At 52.9% G+C, this 18428-nt stretch overlaps 1 protein-coding gene across 6 annotated transcripts; it reads left to right on the top strand.

Annotated features, from left to right (window-relative positions):
* The first annotated feature begins 1157 nt into the window (after positions 1-1157).
* On the top strand, positions 1158-17002 carry Wdr90 (WD repeat domain 90). 6 transcript variants are annotated; one of them, XM_008856123.3, is made up of 41 exons: positions 1158-1500; positions 1602-1778; positions 1872-1980; positions 2149-2319; positions 2548-2662; positions 2757-2824; positions 3201-3295; positions 3375-3584; positions 3901-3969; positions 4522-4632; positions 4703-4848; positions 4928-4985; positions 6214-6332; positions 6422-6583; positions 6663-6793; positions 6860-6976; positions 7323-7558; positions 7750-7889; positions 8059-8189; positions 8605-8735; positions 9021-9182; positions 9319-9447; positions 9697-9812; positions 9883-9923; positions 10082-10213; positions 10329-10520; positions 10773-10870; positions 11250-11352; positions 11531-11652; positions 11821-11980; positions 12066-12256; positions 12357-12525; positions 12608-12719; positions 13060-13231; positions 15076-15198; positions 15319-15493; positions 15597-15727; positions 15824-15967; positions 16043-16162; positions 16292-16376; positions 16748-17002. In XM_008856123.3, the coding sequence occupies exons 1-41, from the start codon at positions 1201-1203 to the stop codon at positions 16903-16905; spliced, it is 5631 nt and encodes a 1876-aa protein (XP_008854345.1). In that variant the 5' UTR covers positions 1158-1200; the 3' UTR covers positions 16906-17002. The 6 variants fall into 6 exon arrangements, with proteins under 6 accessions (XP_008854345.1, XP_029413549.1, XP_029413548.1 ...); XM_029557689.1 differs by having other exon boundaries at positions 12141-12256; XM_029557688.1 differs by having other exon boundaries at positions 9889-9923.
* Positions 17003-18428: the final 1426 nt, after the last annotated feature.

An 18428-nucleotide genomic window follows, 5' to 3' on the forward strand; every position in this document is an offset into this window, starting at 1 on the left:
CTGGCTGTCCTGGAACTCACTGTGCATACCTAGCTGGCCTGGAACTCACTATATAGATCAGGCTAGGCTGGAGCTCACAAGATTTGTCTGCCTCTGCCTCCCAAGTGCTGGGAATAAAGGCATATTCCACTACACTCAGCATGGCCTTGAACTTTTGATCCACTGCTTCAGCCTCCCATGTAGCTGGGATTAAAGGCCAACTCAGGCCTCCCCTTGTAACCACATACTCCCTATACTCTTGGACCAGCAGGAGCTCTGTCCAGCGCTTTGTCTTTTTTTTTTTTTTTTTTTTTTTAAGATCCTCTGAAACTGGAGTTATGGTTAGTTGTCATGTGGGTGCTGGGAATCCAAGCCGGGTCCTCTGCAAGAGCAGCCAATGGTCTCTCCAGCCCCCCCTAACCCCCCTTAACCACGGTGCTAGGGCTCTTGGCAACTCATTTTATTTGGAAGTATGTAGACCCAAGCTGTTCCATCTGATTCCACTGTTTCCTCTTTTCTTGACAATCCACAGTTGTCAAAGCTAGATACCAAGGCCCAGGGATATAACTGACTCTGGAATGGGATATTAGCCCTGGACTGCAGGTCCTGCTTCATCAAGCCTGTGGGCCTGGCTTTTTAGGACACTGGGAAACTATGGTGAACATGTGGGGACTGGTTGGTTGGGAACCAGGTCCCAGTGGGTACTGGGGTCTTGCCCTCCTGAAGCAGGGAGACCCAGAGTACACTGGGTGCTGATACAATTTCTCCATAAGTGTATAAAGCATAGATGAGCACAGCTTCGGTGGGCAATCGATGTGGAAAGGTCTCAGTCTGCTCTTCCCTGCTCACGTACAGATAGAATTCCACCAAGTTCAGCCTCTCAAATACGGAGGCCTCAGGGAGGGTCTGCGACATCTTTTTTGCACAGTTGGCTAAGTTAGAGCAAGGTCTGCGGAGGCCGAGGTAGGGAGTGACCGCAGAGGGACACGCAGGAAACAACAGCGAAGGGAGGGCCAAGGAGAGGGAAAGTGACCCGGAATGTGCTTGTGCTGGAGAGCCCCGCCGCGGCCAGGTCTGAACTGCACCCGATCACGTGAACGACGGGCGCTGTCTCGGCGGCGGAAGTGACGCGCGGCTGGCTGGCATCCGTTGCTAGGCAACGCGCTGCGTAGCTTGCGTGCGGTAGCGTCCGCTGAGGCGGGAAGCGTGAGCTGCAGCGCCATGGCCGGAGGTAGCGGTGGGCGGCCAGCGGGCTGTCGTCGGGTATCGCATCCCGCGAGTCCCGGGTCCCGGGTCCCGCATGCACCACTGACTGTCCGTACGGCCGAGTCGCTGCGGTGCTGCGCGGAAGCGGGTCCCGCCGGAGGAGGTGAAGGGTCGTGGCGCGCTGCCCAGGATCGGTACTCCAGGGGCGTCGCTCCTTCCGCAGCCTGGCAGCACCCTTTCCTCAACGTCTTCAGACACTTCAGGGTGGACGAGTGGAAACGGTCCAGCAAGGAGGGCGACGTGGCCATGGTGACGGTACTGGCTGGGGGGACTTCCTGCTCCTGGGAAATTTCCCCGTGGGCACTTCTTAGTATCCTCCAGTTCCGCGGTGGTCGCAGCTCCTCTGTTTTTTCCAGGACAAGACCCTGAAGAGCGCCGTGTATCGCATCCGCGGGTCTGTTTCTGCCAGCAACTACATCCAGCTCCCCAGAACTAGCACTCAGTCACTGGGATTGACTGGGCGATACCTGTATGTGCTCTTCCGGCCCCTGCCCACCAAGCACTTTGTCATCCACCTGGACGTGTCCACTGAGGTGCTCAGCTTGGACGGAAGGTGGGCTGTGGGTAGAGGGCTTCTTATTCAATACCTGTGGTCCCCCTCCTAATATCCTTGCTCTGCCTCATAGGACGGCCAGGTCATCCGAGTATCTTTCTCCAACCTATTTAAGGAGTTCAAGTCATCTGCCACATGGCTTCAGTTCCCGTTCGTGTTCCAGACTAGGACTCCCAGGAGAGGTGGTGACACCTGGTCTAGGAAGGGTAGCCTGAAGACCTAGAGCCAGATGGTGCAGGCCCAGTAGGGCTTGTGTGTGGCCCACGGCTGGGAGGTGGGGCAAGACAGAGTTGCAGCTATGGGGATGGGGATACTGGAAGGTAGGTGCTGACCTTGCACCTGTCCTGCAGACCTGGCAGGTGTGGCTCCCTCTAGTGCCCGCTGGACCTGCCTGCAGCTGGACCTGCAGGACACCCTGATGTTCTACTTGAATAGACGGTACAGCCACCTCAAGAGCATTAGGTTGTGTGCCAGCCTGCTGGTCAGGAACCTCTACACCAGTGATCTGTGCTTTGACCCAGGTGAGGACCATATCCAATGCTCCACCTCAGTCTGAAGTCTAGAGCCCCACTCCCAGATGAGAGACATACACTAAGGCCCCTCAACTCTAGAAACAGCCCAGGGGTAGGTTAGATAGCTGGATCAATGTCCTGGCGACACACTGGTAGATGTATGGTATTATATCTTGCCTGGGGTGGGGAGGGGGTATGATAGATTTTCCTTGATCTGGAACAACTCTGACATTGTAGCTGTCACTGTCACTGAGGCTCGGCGTGCAAAGCTGCCTGTTACTCCTGTGCCTCGGGAAATGGCCTTCCCAGTGCCAAAGGGAGAGAGCTGGCATGACCATTATATCCACATCTGGTGAGCAGCTGTGGGCCTCTGGTAGTAAAGGGGCATGTAGCCCCTCAGCCCCCAGACACTGATTCTGCCTCCACCCATGTCTGCCACCCCTCAGGTTTCCAAGTGATGGCTCAAAGGCACCTTCCAATCAGGTTCAGAAGAGCTGTACCCCTCCAGAGGAAGGTGGGCCTGTGGGACTTCAGAGTACATATGATTTGATGGAAGTGGGTTGTGGGGGGTTCCTGAAAGGGGCATGATAGTGTGGTGTGTGCCCAGGGCAGTCTTGAGACAGACATGGAGAAGGGACTAGCCGACAATCATCTGTGCACCTAAAAAAACCACATTTAAGGCCTATGCAAAGGGCACCTGAGGGCCCAAGCTTTCTAGTTGGGAGAGGAGCTATCAGGGTCTGAGGTAAAATGATGGGCAGCTTCTGTGGTGTGACTTCTGTAGAACTGGTGAGGGGAGCCATCTGCTCCTCCCTGCACCTTTGTTGGCCACCCTCACAGGCTTCTTGGTTGCTCCATTCTGTCTCGTTGCTCTGTTGTCATCTTTTTAGGGCATGTGTCACAGCGCCTGCCTCATCAAATAGCATTTAGCAAACCTTTGCAGAATAGTAGATCCCCAGTGGCCCAGATACCTAGCCCTGTATTGGTGAGTGCCCTTGGGAAAGGGCTGGGGAATGGTAGCCCTAGGATACTGATGGGCACCTGTTCCCTTACATCCCTGCCAGGTCCCCTCAGTACCTAAACTACTTCCAGAGGTTAGTCTGTCCTACAAGCACCCAGAGATGTCCAAGGTAGGTGCCCCTAACATCCATGGCCAACATCCTTTGTCCTGGGAGAAGGTCACAGATGCACATATGGTGGTCAGTGGTGAACACGTGCTTGCCCACAAATCAGCTGGGGCATCCATGACTCTTGAGGACACTGGCTCCTGTAAGGTGAGTGCTGAGTCCAAGGAAAGTGGGCATATCTGAGATGAGGGGCTTCCCAGCCTGAGCCCCCTGATCTGCATTCAAGGTGGATAGGCCTGTAATGCCCCTTGCTTTGCGTAGAGCTCCACTTGATGAATAAAGAAGGGTTTGTCCCTGCTAATTAAGTCTAAGCAATGCTCCAGATAGTCTGTTGAGGGACAGGACCTGGGGTTTCTGGAGGCTCTGCTGCTACAGCCGAAAAAGTACTGTTGACAGGTCTTTTCCTTGAGAGGTGGGTAGGGAGTGACTTCCTGGAATCTGATTTTATATTTATCTATTTCAGCTCTTCCTCCCAGACCCAGTCCTGAAGCTCAAGGGGGTCATTGGCTTTGGGGGCCACAGCACCCAATGGGTGAGGACTTAAGGAAGTTTCCAGGCCAATTCTCATGAGTGGCATGAGTGTTGAGTTCTTGGAGGAGGACAGGTTCTTTGTCCCATCAAGGACACTTCATTCCTTGCAGACTACTGGCTTCCCCCTCATCCTCAGAAGCCCTGTTCTGCCCACATCTACTCATTCCTATATGGGCACATGTGGATCTCTCAAGTCATGGATGTCCCCTGCTCACTGGGCAAGGTCTAAGAGGCAATGGCTAGATTAAAGGGCTCCCAAAGACTCAAAAGGTCTGGCTTACATCTTTGGAGCTGCTATGAGGATGGGACTCTGTGATCCCAGACCTGTAGGGATAGGGTGTGATGTGGGCACTCAACAGGCCCATCTGGACATTTTTTTACTCGGACCCCCAATCTTTTCTATTAATTGCCCTTTCTACCTGTGTTTGTGATGAGGGGCAGATGTGTTTCTGAGTGACTGAATGCCTGTGTGTGTGCGCCAGCTTCCCCCCTAAGTAGTCAGGAGGGGTCTGAAGTTCTGCTGGTAACCTTGGTTCTGACCCTCATGTGCCAGGCCCTGTGGACTAAGGATGGGGCAGCTGTTATTTACCCCTGCCATGCAATCATCATTGTTTTGCACGTTGACACTGGAGAGCAACGCTTTTTCCTCGGCCACACAGACAAGGTACTTGGGCCTGGTGGGGAGAGATGCACCTACAGGCCTTGTGCCCTCCTTCCACATTGTACCTCCTCAGGTCTCTGCCTTGGCACTAGATGGGAACAATATGCTGCTAGCCTCAGCCCAGATGCAGCCCCCCAGCATGATGCGGCTCTGGGACTTCCAGACTGGAGGATGCCTGTCCCTGTTTCGGAGCCCACTACATACTGTCTGCTCCCTCAGGTGAGGTTGCTTCTGTTGGGAGGGGGCAGCAGTTGGAGTGAAGGATATCCACTGCTGAACTTCTTTTCCATGTCCACAGCTTCTCTGGTAGTGGGGCACTCCTCTGCGGTGTGGGCAAGGATCGACACGGGAAAACGGTAATAAGGGAGCTGGGGCCTTACCACATGGGCAGTGAGCTCCATCCAGTCAGTCTCTGCTTTCTAAAACTGTTTATTTCTGCTTATTAAAGTAACGTGTCTTGCTTTAAATATCAAGCTGGGTGCTAGGAAGGGTGATGCGTGTGGAGGTAGAGGCAAGAGAATCATGAGTTTCAGGCCAATCTGAGATGCATAGCAAGACTCAATCTCCCTTCCCCCTCCCACTCCCCCAAAACAATCAAGCTGATATGTGTGTGTGCCAGTACTTGGAAGGCTGAGGCAGGAGGGTTGCCTGAACCTAGGAATTTGAGGTGAGCCTAGGCAACATAGCCAGACCCAGTTTAAAAAAAAAAGTACAGTGATAGGAAATGATTGTTAGCTCCCTCTTCTTTCCCTGGTGTAAAGTCCTTTAGCCTCATGCTTTGGGCCCTGTGTGTTTTGGGTCCCCCATGCTTCCCCCTGAGGAGAGTCTACAGATTATTTCTTTTTAAGTGTTTTTTGTTTTTGTTTTTTTTTATGTGTATAAATGTATTGCCTGCATATATGTGAGTGCACCTGTGTCATGCAGTGCCCAGTGAAGTCAGAAGTGTTAGATCCCCTGGAACTGGAGTTAGAGACAGTTGTTAGCCACCATGTGGGTGCTGGGAATTGAACCTGGGTCCTCTGCAAGAGCAGCCAGTACTCTTAACTGCTAAGCCATCTCTCGAGCCCCTCCATAGATTATTTCATACTTCACATTTTGGTTTTTCATTGCCTGGGCCCTGAATTTAGAAGCTCTCTATGTTGTCATAGTGTAGGATGCTTTTTTGTCTCAGTAGCTGCTTTAAAGCAACCCAGTGTTTCACTGTGGGCTACCTCTGACTTTTTTTCTTTTCTGAATGTCAAGAATCTAATCCAGGGCCTCAGACATGCTAGGTAAGCACCATGCCATTGAGATACACCCCACCCACTAGGTCAGGTTTTACTTGTCTTTGCAGATAGCTACAGCCCAGCCAATCTCTGTAGAAGTCTCAAGAGTTGACCACAACTTGCTCATGGCAAGTGTGCTAGAGACCCTGATCCCCCATACTCGGCAGCCCTGATGTTCAGGGGCAGATTCCTATATCAGGGGAGAACCACTGTCTGGTGATGGGTTCCTCAGTTGGGCCTCACAGGTCAAGGCAGGACTAGGCAAAGGGCTAGAAGGACTGGGTGTCTGCACCTGGAGCTCACTGTGGGCTTGTTGCAGGTGGTGGTGGCCTGGGGCACAGACCAGGTGGGCATTGATGGTGAGGTGGTAGTTCTTGCAAAGGTGCACACTGACTTTGATGTCCAGACCTTCCGGATTGCCTTTTTTGATGAAACCAGGTGATATGGTCAGGCTCTGATACTGGGACAGGGTTCGGGCTTGAGCCTCTCTGCTCCACAGTGCTTATTCCTCCATGTCTCCTCTGCAGGATGGCATCATGTGGACGTGGTAGTGTGCGACTATGGCGACTGCGGGGTGGAGCACTGCGCTCCTGTGCTGTGGATTTAGGGGAGCACTGTGCACTGGAACTTACTGACCTCGCCTTTGCACGGGCCCTGGACAGCCACTGGGTGCCCTCTGCTTACATGCTGTGAGTTCCTGCTGTTGTCTTTACCTAACCTACTGTGTACCCTAAGTACTCTGCCTCACCTGTCACCTTCCTTGGGCAGCTATGTGTGCAGCCATAGCGGCCACATCCTGGAGATTGATCCCCAGCACATGGCTGTGCAGCACATCCGCCGCCTGCTGCCCACACAGTCTCCTGATGTTCCTCTCACTGAGAAGCAGACCTTCAGCTCAGGTACGTGGACGCCCATCTCTGGAGGGGGTGACATCACACTGAGATACTGATGCCTGAACTTCCCAGGGTCCGGCATTTCCATCAGGAGCCTCAGTGTTTCACTTACCATGTGTGCCGTGGGCTCTGAGGACGGCTACCTGCGAGTCTGGCCCCTGGACTTCTCCTCAGTGCTCCTAGAGGCAGGTGAGACTGAAGGCATCTACCCTTGCTTAGGAAGAGTGTCCCCTGCCACAAGGGAGACAGGGATCCTCTGGCTCTGGTTTTTGAAGTACTTTCCTTGGGTTGGACAGTGAGTCATGGGTCTAGGGGCTGTCCTGAGCCTGGGTGTCTATCCATGCCAGGGCTGCCTACAGGCTGGTTTCACAGAGGGTCAATGGATAATGTACAAGATAGTCTCAAAGCCTTGAAGGCCTTGGCAGCAAGGGAATAGGTAGTATGTTTCAGGAACCTCAGTTCCCAACACAGTGTGGCATGAGTTTTCCTGGAGTCATCTCTGGCCCCAGAAGCTCCTGACCTGCCTTTCCCACAGAGCATGAAGGCCCCATCAGTTCAGTCTGCTTCAGTCCCGATGGCCTGCGTGTGCTGTCCACCACTTCTTCAGGCCATCTGGGATTCTTGGATGTCCCTTCCCGGGAATATACTGTACTGGCACGCTCCCATATGGCTCCAGTGTTGGCGCTTTCCATGGAGCAGAGCCGGAGACAGCTGGCCACTGTGTCCCTGGACCACACTGTCCGCATCTGGGACCTGACCACTTTGCGGCAGGTAAGTAATGGCAAAAGTCAGTCGGGCTAGGCCCAGAGACCCACCAAAGATCTATGGGTAGGGGGACCCAACAGCTTTGGTCCATTCCAGTCCAGTGTCTAGAGCTTACTATTCAAGCCATCTGGGGGTACTCTTGTCCCTTGGGCTCTCTCTGCTCCTGCTCACCCCTCATGGTGGCCTCTGCCTTCCAGCTATATGACTTCATGTCTCCTGATGAGGCCCCTTGTGCTGTTGCCTTCCATCCCATGTTGCCAACTTTCTTCTGTGGCTTCAGCAGTGGAGCTGTACGCTCCTTTAGCCTGGAGAACTCTGGGGTTCTGGTGGAACACACGTGAGTGTCCAGGGAACCAGGGCTACAAGACATTGGCAGTGGATATGAAAGCTGTGGTGCTCTGTGGGATCCCAAGTGGGGAGGGTCATCTGCAGAAAGATCGGCGTCACCCCAAGCCTCACCATGGCTCCCAGGACCAAGGTCAGTGAGTGTCCCATGTATGGTACAGGCGTCACCGAGGGGCCATCACCAGCCTGGTCACCACCCCTGATGGCAGCTTCCTGTTCAGCTCCTGCTCTCAGGGCTCCCTGGTCCAATACAACTGTGCTGTCCCCCGATGCTGCGTCCTACGTGTGGCAGGTCAGGTTTCACTCACACTTGTCCCAAAGCACTAGGGAGGCCATTGCCCTCACACTCAGGGCCCATTTTGTACCATATGCCTGCTGCCAGGGAGGGGTCTCTAACTGCCCCCCTAAAGCCAAGGATCAGCAAGGGTCTGTGCCTACAGCTAGGACACCAGGACAGCAGTTGGGAGAAACCCATTCAGTGGGCATCTGGTGGTCTTCCCTGACATGCCTACTGGATGGTCACATGATGGTCATAGCTTCTGAGAACTCCTGGTAACACCTGGCACCTGCTGGCCTCCTAGCACTCTCATAGACAAGCTCTGTGGCTGCTGTGAAGTGTCCCTCCCTGGGCCAGTGTGTGCTACAGGTGGGGTGGGATTGGGTAGCTCCCTGTATACCTGCTGACCCACTGCCCTGTGCTGCTGCAGCCAACATGGTAAGCCAGGATGGCCACCCCAACCCCAATACTTTGGCAGTCAGTGGGGATAGTCGCCGGTTGGCCTTTGTGGGCCCTTCCAAGTGCATGGTGACAGTCATGGAGTCGGCCTCCCTGGATGAGGTGAGTGTGGGACCTCCTAGGTCAGGGGCTCTGCCTGCCTAGCTATAGAGTGTCAGGTGGTTCAGGGAACAGATGAGAGATCGTGGTCACTCAGGAACAGGCCCCAGCCCTCCTCCATACCCTACCCATGATGCTAAGGGGGTGCTATACTTTGCAAAAGGTCAGCTTCTCATGTAGGGGTGATGCTCAGGTGTCCAGGTAGGTGCACCTGAAGCTACTTCCCTTTCTGGCTCTGGGTGGTCAACTCAGTCTGGAGTTGGAAGCTAAATGCCATTTGTCCCCCAGCTACTACGAGTTGATGTCAGCACCCTGAATTTGGCCAGCAGCCACCTGGACTGGGCTGTGGCTGTCTGCTTCAGCCCTGGAGTTCCAGTCCATCTGTTGGTGTCCACATCCTCCAAGAAAGTTGTGATATTGGATGCGATGTCAGGACACATTATCCGGGAGGTGAGCCTGAGACAATAGCTAACTATCCTGCCCATACTTCCCTCTGTTCCCTGCAGCCCTGCCAGTAAGGCAGGGGCTTTGAGGTTACCTACTGCCCTTCCATGAAGGGGAATCTTCTGAGAATGCTTTGTTGTAGCTATCCAGTGTCCGTTCTGGGTCCTGCTCCTCCCTGGCTGTCAGTGAGGATTCCCGTTTCCTGCTGGCTGCCACTGGTCGGGCCATCACCATATGGGATTACCCAACACGGGCAAACCCCAGCACCCAGGTATGTGCCTTGGGCAGCAGGGGGCTCTGGATCTCCATGGGTACCTGGAAAGAACCCTAGAGTAGGGGAGGGGCATAGAGGACAGGGACTGGGAGGATGTAAGGTGAACCCAAGGATCCTCTATCAAATGAGGCCAAATACCACATGGGACCTCTTAGTCCTCAGCCTGGCGGGTCTAGGGCTTACTGTTAGACCTAGGTACTGGGAACACAGGATCTTGGCAACACTCTGGGTCCCTACTGCCCTTAGGTATACATTGGCCATTCAGAGTCCGTGCAGGCTGTGGCCTTCACCCCTGACCAGCAACAAGTCCTCAGCGCAGGGGATGCCATCTTCCTCTGGGATGTCCTGGCCACTCCTGAGAGGCAAGTGTCTATCCTTGACCATGTCTGCATGGGCCTCCTCCTGGCCCCTGACACCTTCTCTTATTCTCAGTGACAGAAGTGAGCCTGGGGTGCCCCCAGACCATGAGGCTGGTGAGTAACCCAGGTTTGGCCAGAAGGGGAGGATGTGAAGATGTCAGCAGGTATGAAGCTGACACTGGGCTGGTCATATGGCATGCCTATCATCACCACAGAGGCTGCTTCCCTGACAAACAGATCTGACATGTTCAGCCCTGTCTTTTTATCTCTAGGCCCTAATGTGGAGCAGCTGGAGGACATAGCATCTGGGGCCAGGGAACTGCCCCGGCAGCAGGTGCCTGTACCATCCCAGGCATCACCACCCCCACTGAGCTTCCATGCCAGGCCCCTTGAGGGCAGTGCTGGTAAGGGTAGAGGTCCTGGGTAGGTCTGGGTGTGCATGGGCTAAGGATGCCCATAGGTGTTGGTTCTGGGTGGGATTCAGGTCAAGTGTCTTCTTTTCCTTTTGTTGTTCCCCAGTCACCTTCTCCACATCGGACGAGGAGGGACCCTGTGAGGAAAGCCATGTTTCTGAGGGACTTCTTCAAGCCCAAGCCCCAGCCCCACCTGTGCTCGTGGAGAGGGAGGCCAGTGGAGCTGGGGATGGTCTTAGGGAGACTGCAAGAGTCCCTTGGGCACTTACTGTGCCTCCTCATCACCACAACCAGACTAGTAAGCAGGTGGCAGCAAACAGGAACTGAGTCTCATGTGTGGGTATCTTAGGGGCTTGAAGTAATCTCTCCTGAAAGATGAATTAAGGTTACTTCCAGGACCCTGGGCAGCCTGGGATGCCTGTGGTGGGTAGAATATAGCTCTCAAAATCCAATGGCAGTGGTGGTGGGGAGGCTTTGTGTCTAGGGAGGGGCCTCTGAGGGTTGTAGACAGTTGTGTTCGATGGCTTGCTGTTTTTCTTCTCCCTATCAGTTGAATGGACCACTAAGAAAACTAAGATCCAGCCCCCAACCCGCCCAGATTCCTATAAGCACTTCATACCTCGCTATAAGACTTCTACACAGACCAAGGTTGGCAACACATTACTCTGCAGGGTAGGGGTTTGTCCCAGGTGAATATGGGCCCTCAGGCCTTCTCAGGGTTTCCTTCAGGCCTTTGAGGCCTGTTCCCAGAGGAGCAGCCTTCATTCCATCCTGTACCTACACTCCCTCTATCCCAAGGCACATATGTATGACCTGGTAGTATTCTGAGGCTCCCACCTCTGCCTTTCACCAGCGGTGCCCCTTCCTAACCTCCCTATACTCCAGGGACACCAAGCACCTGTGGCTCTCATGCATCTCACCTGCCTCCCTACCTATAGCCTGGCTCTCTTACCCGAGCACAGCGTGTGTTGAAGTAGCTCACCTGTGCCCTGCTCGGCACCAACTTTCTGGGTCTGCTTCCTCGTAGAGTGTCTCCTTTCCTCCCACTGGCAGGGAGCAGCTGCGACTGAAGACTGTTGTGGGCTACAATGGGAACGGGCGGGCCAACATGGTCTGGAGGCCTGACACAGGTAGGGCTGTCGTGTCCAGCCACATCCTTGAGACCAGGACCTCTACAGAAATGAGCACTGGGTGTCCAATGGCAGTCTCTAGAAGGCAGGGCACTGATACAGGTTCTTGTAATGCCAAGGCCCCATGAGGTGTGTCTGCTGATAGTGACAGGGACATTGTCACCATCCCTCCCTGCAGGCTTCTTTGCCTACACGTGTGGCCGCCTGGTGGTGGTTGAGGACCTGCATTCTGGCACCCAGCAGCACTGGCTTGGCCACCCCGAGGAGATCTCTACACTGGCACTCAGCCAGGATGGCCAGGTATATGCCCTCTCCCCATTCCTTGCACCTACCTGCCCATGTCCAGAGCCACAATGTGCAGCAGAACCTGGCTCTTAACTCAGTCTGAAGGACACCATCCCAGCCTCCCTTCTACCCAGAGCAAGGGCAGGCATAGGTAGCACTAACTGCCCACCCTCTATCTGCCAGGTCTTGGCCTCTGCCTCCTGCCGTGGCAACACAGCTACCCACTGCCAGATCTGCATCTGGGATGTTCCTACGGGCTTTTGTCAACACCTTCTTTCCCATCATGACACGGCTGTGCAGGCCCTGGCCTTCTCGCCGGTTGATGAGTTCCTTGTGACATTGGGTGGGTGGGCTGGGTAGGCAGAGGGAGGGTTTCCTGGGAGCCTTGGTGGCTGGACTGCCTGACATGCCTGCCATGCATCTCCCAGGGGACTACAGTGACTGCACTCTCGCCCTGTGGAGCACGGCCACCTATGAACTCCTGTCTTCTACGTGCCTTCCAGAGCCCATGCATGGTGTGGCCTTCAACCCCTGGGATGCCAATGAGCTCACCTGTGTGGGCACAGGTGCCATTACCTTCTGGCTCCTGCAGCAGTGTGGAACAGACACCAGCCTCCAGGTGCCAGACTGCTAGCTCAGACGTTCAGTTCATGGGCAACTTCAGACAGTGGAGTCTGGTGTGCCCTGGGGCATCACTGACCCATAGTCACCTTGTACAGGTTCACCGAGAACCAGTCCCTGAGGTGGTGGGGGCAGCTGAGTTGACTTCCCTTTGCTATGGGCCCAGCCCCTTGCTCTACTGTGGCTCCAGCTCTGGCCAAGTCTGTGTCTGGGATACTAGTGCTGGCCACTGCTTCTTAACCTGGGAGGCAGATGATGGCGAGATTGGTAAGTACCTGACAACCCCTATGGGTTGTACCAAGCAATGCCACTTGGGGGATGGTCAGCTCATATCCACTCTGTATCGTAGGAGTGCTGTTGTGCTCAGGCTCAAGACTAGTCAGTGGCAGTAACACGAGGCGGCTGCGCTTGTGGGCTGTGGGGGTTGTGCCAGAGCTGAGGTGCAAGGGCTCAAGTGCCAGGTGAGCTGCTATGGCCTCTACCCTAAACCATTCCCTTCAGTTTTGGCTGCAAGGTCTCAGGTCCTTAATGGGTCTCAGCAGCCAGCACTCCTTTGGGGCCACAGTTGCCAGGTGAAGCTTACCCTACATTTCTGTTACCAACTGGGCCCCTCCTTGAGGACACATTGGGGCATGACCTGAGCCCTGAAGGCTGCAGACCCAAGGACGGACAGGCTTGGTGCCTCCACTCACAAGAGCATAGCACTAGACATGATGGTTGCTAGTGCCCCTATTACCTGACACACTGGACTGGCTCATGTCTCCAACAAGATCACTGTCCCCCTTTCCCCTACTCCCTAAGGTCCAGTTCTGTTTACATGGAACATGAGTTGACGCTGGATGGGGCTGTTGTAAGTGCTAGCTTTGACAGTGGCATGGACATGGGTATAGTAGGCACTACAGCTGGCACACTCTGGTACATCAGCTGGATGGAGGGCACTAGTACCCGCCTCATCAGTGGCCACAGAAGCAAGGTGAGCCTACCGGACTGGTAAGAGAAGATAGGATTTCCACCCCAGCCAGGGCAAGGCAGGGCAGACTAAGGCAGCAAGCCCATCAAGCACCCTCCTTTCTCCCTCTAATCATCTTGAATTTTCAATTTATGAGTAACAATTGGGAAGACTAAGATGGGGCCTCTGCACTGTCTACACCAGGCAAGGGCCTGACTGCCTCTATAGTGCTTCCAAATCCTTCACTCTTGCTTTTTTCCTTGTAACTTTTTAAATTTATTTTTTGAGGCAAGAGTCACTATGTAGCTATAGCTGGCCTGGTCTATATAGTAGACCTCAAATTTGCAGAGTGCTGGGATTAAAGGCATTTGCCACTTGTTAAATAAGCCACATCATCTGCCTAGCCCAGGCTAGCTCTGCTGGCATCACCCAGTGGGGTCTAACCTTGGGGTACGGGTAGCAGGTTCTGGTTGAATTAGCTTAGATCTGGTTGGACCTGGTCTGGGTGTGTCAGGTGTGGGCAGGCCAGTCATTTTTTAGGACTGTTGAGATTTACTCATGTTGGACATTCATGTGAATGGATGATGCATGTGGCCTATGTCTGGCTCCCTTCACTGTCCCATCACATTTCTAGGTTCATTCAGGCTGTGTTTATGTCCTGTCTTTTCTTTTCTCTTTTTTTGGTCTTTTTGAGACAGAATCACCCTGTAGCCCCAACTGGCCTGACACTTGCTGTGTAGACCAGGCTGGCCTGAATCTCACAGAGACCCACGTGTCTCTTCCTCCCAAGTACTGGGATTAAAGGCATGTGCCACCACACCTAACTTTTCTGTTCTTTCTTTCTTTCTTTTTTTTTTGGTCTTTTTGAGACAGGGTCTCCCTGTAGCCCCAGCTGTCCTGCAACTCACTATGTAGACCAGGCTGGCCTTGAACTCACAGAGATCCGCCTGCCTCTGCCTCCCAAGTACTGGGGTTAAAGGTGTGTGCCACCACGCCCGGCTTCTTTTCTTTTTTTTTAAATACTTATTTACTTATTTTTTATTATTATTTTATGGTATGCATGTATTGCCTGCATGTAGATAAGTGCACCCATGTTGTGCAAAGCCCGAGGAGGATAGAAGAGCCTGTCGGATCCCCTGGAACTGGAGTTACAGACAATTGTTAGCTTCCATATGGGTACTGGGATTTGAACCTGGGTCTTCTGCAAGAACAGTCAGTGTTCTTAACTGCTGAGCCATCTCTCCAGCCCCTCTGTTCCTTCTTTATGTGGATGGTCTCCCATTGTTCAGATAGACCACATGCTTACCCATCTACCCATGTGTGAGAGTCCAGGTCATGGGTCCTTGAGCTGTACTGGCAGTCACCAGCTGAATTCACAACCCTGAATTATCTCTCAAAGAATACATGTAGCATGAGTTCATACTGAACCTCATGGCTCATGGCATCTGTATCACCTTTCTCCAAAAATCCTGATTCTCAATGATGTCTGTGGGATAACATGTCTGCTTTTTCCATGGAGAAACATTCAGTGGCCTCGGGAAAACCTCAAGGCCTCCCATGTCATGAGCACTGGAGACAACCAAAGGTCCTCTTGTGCTTGTGCCTTCAGTCTGTAGCCTTCTGGAGGCTTGTGATGACACTGAATATTTTAGGTTTTGTCAGCATTTTCCATGGGTTTTCAAGTCCCACTTACTGGTGGGTTCCTCTCAGTCTAGGGAAGCAGCATGTGTCTTCACTCCACATGGAAGTAACTGGGCCAGGTGGGCTTGGGCAAGAGACAGATGTTCCTATGTGGACAGCCTGGTCCTGGAAGCCAGGCTAGGAAGGGGCTAGCTGAGTATCCTCTCAGATATGCTGGGGTCCCACAGGTGAACGAAGTGGTATTTAGCCCCAGCGAGTCTCACTGTGCCACTTGTGGTGAAGATGGGAGTGTGAGGGTATGGTCCTTGGCCAGCATGGAGCTGGTGATCCAGTTCCAGGTGCTGAATCAGGTAGGTGGGACACATTGGGGGAATTGATGTATGCTCAGAGCAGAGCCTAGGCTGTGTGCTGAGGTTGCCCCTGTCACCTCCCTGGAGGAATTCTAATGTTTCCCCATCATGGGACCCCAGAGCTGCCTCTGCCTTGCCTGGAGCCCCTCATCCTCTGGACGCCCAGAGCAGCAGCAGGTGGTGGCAGGCTACAGTGATGGCACACTGCGTGTCTTCAGCATCTCTCGTACTGCAATGGAGCTCAAGATGCACCCACACCGCACTGCCCTGACGGCCATTGCCTTCTCCAGTGATGGTAAGGAAATGGGGCCACACATGTGCCAAACTTGTCTAGCCCATGTTATACCTCCAAGCCAACTAGGCTCACAGGGTGGCAACGTGGTCTCTATTTGGCCCAGGTCATACCATTCTCTCTGGTGACAAGGATGGGCTTGTGGCTGTAAGCCACACCCGCACAGGAATGACCTTCCGTGTGTTCAATGACCACTGGGGTGCCCCAATCTCTGCTATCCAGAGCACAAGCAAAGAGGTAAGGTAACCTGAGGTGCCATGGGGAGGGTCCTGAGGTACTGCAGGGAGATGAGCATGTTGGTTAGCAGGTACTCACAACCCTCATTCCTCCCAGTATGGAGACCTAGGGGTGGAGGGTGTAGATCTGTGGCTGGCTGCGAGTGGGGACCAGCGGGTCAGTATCTGGGCTTCTGACTGGTCCCTGAATCACTGTGCGCTTCTGGAATGGTTGAGCTTCCCTGCACCTGTCATCACTGAGGTAAGAGTCCCAGAGGGCACGTGGGTGGGGCCTGGGGATTGTACAGCTCAGCATAATACACTGAACCTCTCATAGGCTCCAGGCCTCCTGCCACCCTCCCTTGCTGCCTTCTGCCCTTGGGATAGGGAACTACTGGTGTGTGTGGGCCTTGGTGCATATGAAGAGGTAGTTTTCTACAGCCTCCGCCAAAAGCAGGTTTGTGCACCTATGTAGTGGGTACTGCAGTGTGGGCATCCAGGGCTGTGCAGCACAGGGTCACAGGACCATGGAGTCTGGGTTTGGGCCCCCAGCCAAAGACCCTTGTCTCATACTGACTTTCCACAGGTGGTGCAAAAGACACCTCTTCCCTTCTTTGCCACATCCCTGAGCCTGTCCCCAGGGACCCACCTCATGGCTGTTGGCTTTGCTGGTGAGTGCTGCTGGACACAGACCTGGGCTGTTTGAGGGGGGCGAGCAGTAAGCTGGCTTATCCTGTGCTCACCTCTGTGCCTTGGGATCCCTGTCTTATTAATAGGGTGAAGACAGTTGCCCTAGAGAGGGGCCTGTGCTCAAAGATAAGGTGTAAGGTGCCAGCTGTAGCACCTGCAGTGGGACTGGTAGAGTACAGTTCTGATGGCCCTCAGCTCCAGCAGACTCTGGGACATAGATAGCATGGTCCTAACCCCTCTCATCAAAGGTTCCCTGCTGCCAGCACTGGGTCAGGCAAGGGACATAGCCAGCAGGATTGAGGGGGTCCTTCTAGGTGCTGTCTGGCATTCTAACCCTATTATCTGCCCACAGAGTGTATGCTAAGGCTCCTGGACTGTGAATCAGGGACTGCCCAGGACTTTGCAGGTCATGATGACTCAGTTCACCTGTGCAGGTTCACCCCATCTGCCAGACTGCTCTTCACAGCTGCCCACAATGAGATCCTGGTGTGGGAAGTCACCAACTCCTGAGCTTCTGCTGGGAACCAAGCAGAAAAGCCAGGTTGTGGATGGTGGTATGCTGAGCCAGGATGGCTGGGACAGGCAAAGACTGCACAAATCATCGGAACTAAACTATTTCAAAATTGGGTGATCTGAAAAGACTTAGGGAGGCTGAGGGAGCTGCTCAGTGGTGGTAGAGCAATGGCTTTGATACGAGTTTGATCCCCCAGAGCTCCCCCTCCCCCACAAAGACAGCATACTTGGTAGGTCTTACACCTTAAAGTTTTAGTGTGTTTATTTTGTACATTTTCAATAAATAATGGGAGATCCTAGCAGACAGCCTGAGAGGGTGGGTTCGGACCTCCGTCCGTGTAGCAGCTGGGATCTCATTAGACCACCATAGAGTGCTGGGTTCTGGCCTCCAACTACCAGAGGGCCTGAGAACCCAGGGGACTGCCTGACAGCACCTGGATCCTGCCTCCATGGAGGTGAGCAGCTGAGATCCTAGCAGACAGCCTGAGCTGAGCGGGGCGGGGCGGGGTGGGTTGCGGTTCTGAGCTCCATCGGGGTAGCAATAAAGCTCAAAATCAACACTGGACGAAGCCCTAGTGACAAGAACTCCTGGCAATTGAACAACACACTCCTAAACAATGAGTGGGTCAAAGGAGAAATTAAGAAAGAAATAAAAGTATTCCTGAAATTTAATGAAAAGGACAGTACAACACAACACAACCTTTGGGACACATTAAAAGCAGTCCTAAGAGGGAAGTGCCTACATTAAAAAATTAAGAAAAGCCCAAATAAATGACCTAACACTGCAACTCAAGGCACTGAACAGGCAACAAATGAAACCCAAACCCAGCAGAAGAGAAGAAATAACAAAAGTCAGAGCAGAAATTGAAATAGAAACAAAGAAAACTGTAAGAATTAATCTAAGAGCTGGTTCTTTGAAAAGCTAAACAAGATAGACCCTTAGCCCAGTTAACCAAAAGAAAGCAAATACAAAACAAAATCAGAGATGAAAGGGGAAACATCACGACACCCAAAAGATCCAGACCATTATAAGAGAATATGAAAAACCTATATGCTACTAAATCTGAAAGTCTTAAAGAAATGGATGGATATCTGAAATCATGGGACCCTCCAAAGTTAAACCAAGAAGAGATAAACAGTTTAAACAGACCTATAACATATAAGGAAATTGAAACAGTAAATACAAAGCCTCCCAATTTAAAAAAGCCCAGGATGGATTTACAGCAGAATTCTGCCAGGCATTTAAAGACCTCCAACCAATACTACTTAAGTTATTCAAAGTGACAGAAACAGGAAGAACTCCCAAATTCCTTCTATGAAGCCAGCATCACTCTAATACCCAAACCAGGTAAAGGCACAACCAAAAAAAACTATAGCTAGACCCATATCCTTAATGAATGTAGATGCAAAAATTCTCAACAAAAAATACTTGCAAACCACATACAGACACATCAAAAAGATCATTCACCATGATCAAATAGGCTTTATCCCAGAGATGCAGGGATGGTTCAGTATACACA

Source organism: Nannospalax galili, unplaced genomic scaffold (assembly GCF_000622305.1).
Source record: "Nannospalax galili isolate Female #2095 unplaced genomic scaffold, S.galili_v1.0 scaffold668, whole genome shotgun sequence".
Lineage (NCBI taxonomy): Eukaryota > Metazoa > Chordata > Mammalia > Rodentia > Spalacidae > Nannospalax > Nannospalax galili.

Excerpts from the sequence above, each read along its gene's own strand:
- Wdr90 (XM_008856123.3), top strand. The coding sequence starts at position 1,201 with ATGGCCGGAGGTAGCGGTGGGCGGCCAGCGGGCTGTCGTCGGGTATCG. Across the intron at positions 4,633-4,702 it reads TCCTCGGCCACACAGACAAG|GTCTCTGCCTTGGCACTAGA; the intron begins GTACTTGGGCCT and ends GTACCTCCTCAG. Across the intron at positions 12,257-12,356 it reads GAACAGACACCAGCCTCCAG|GTTCACCGAGAACCAGTCCC; the intron begins GTGCCAGACTGC and ends CACCTTGTACAG.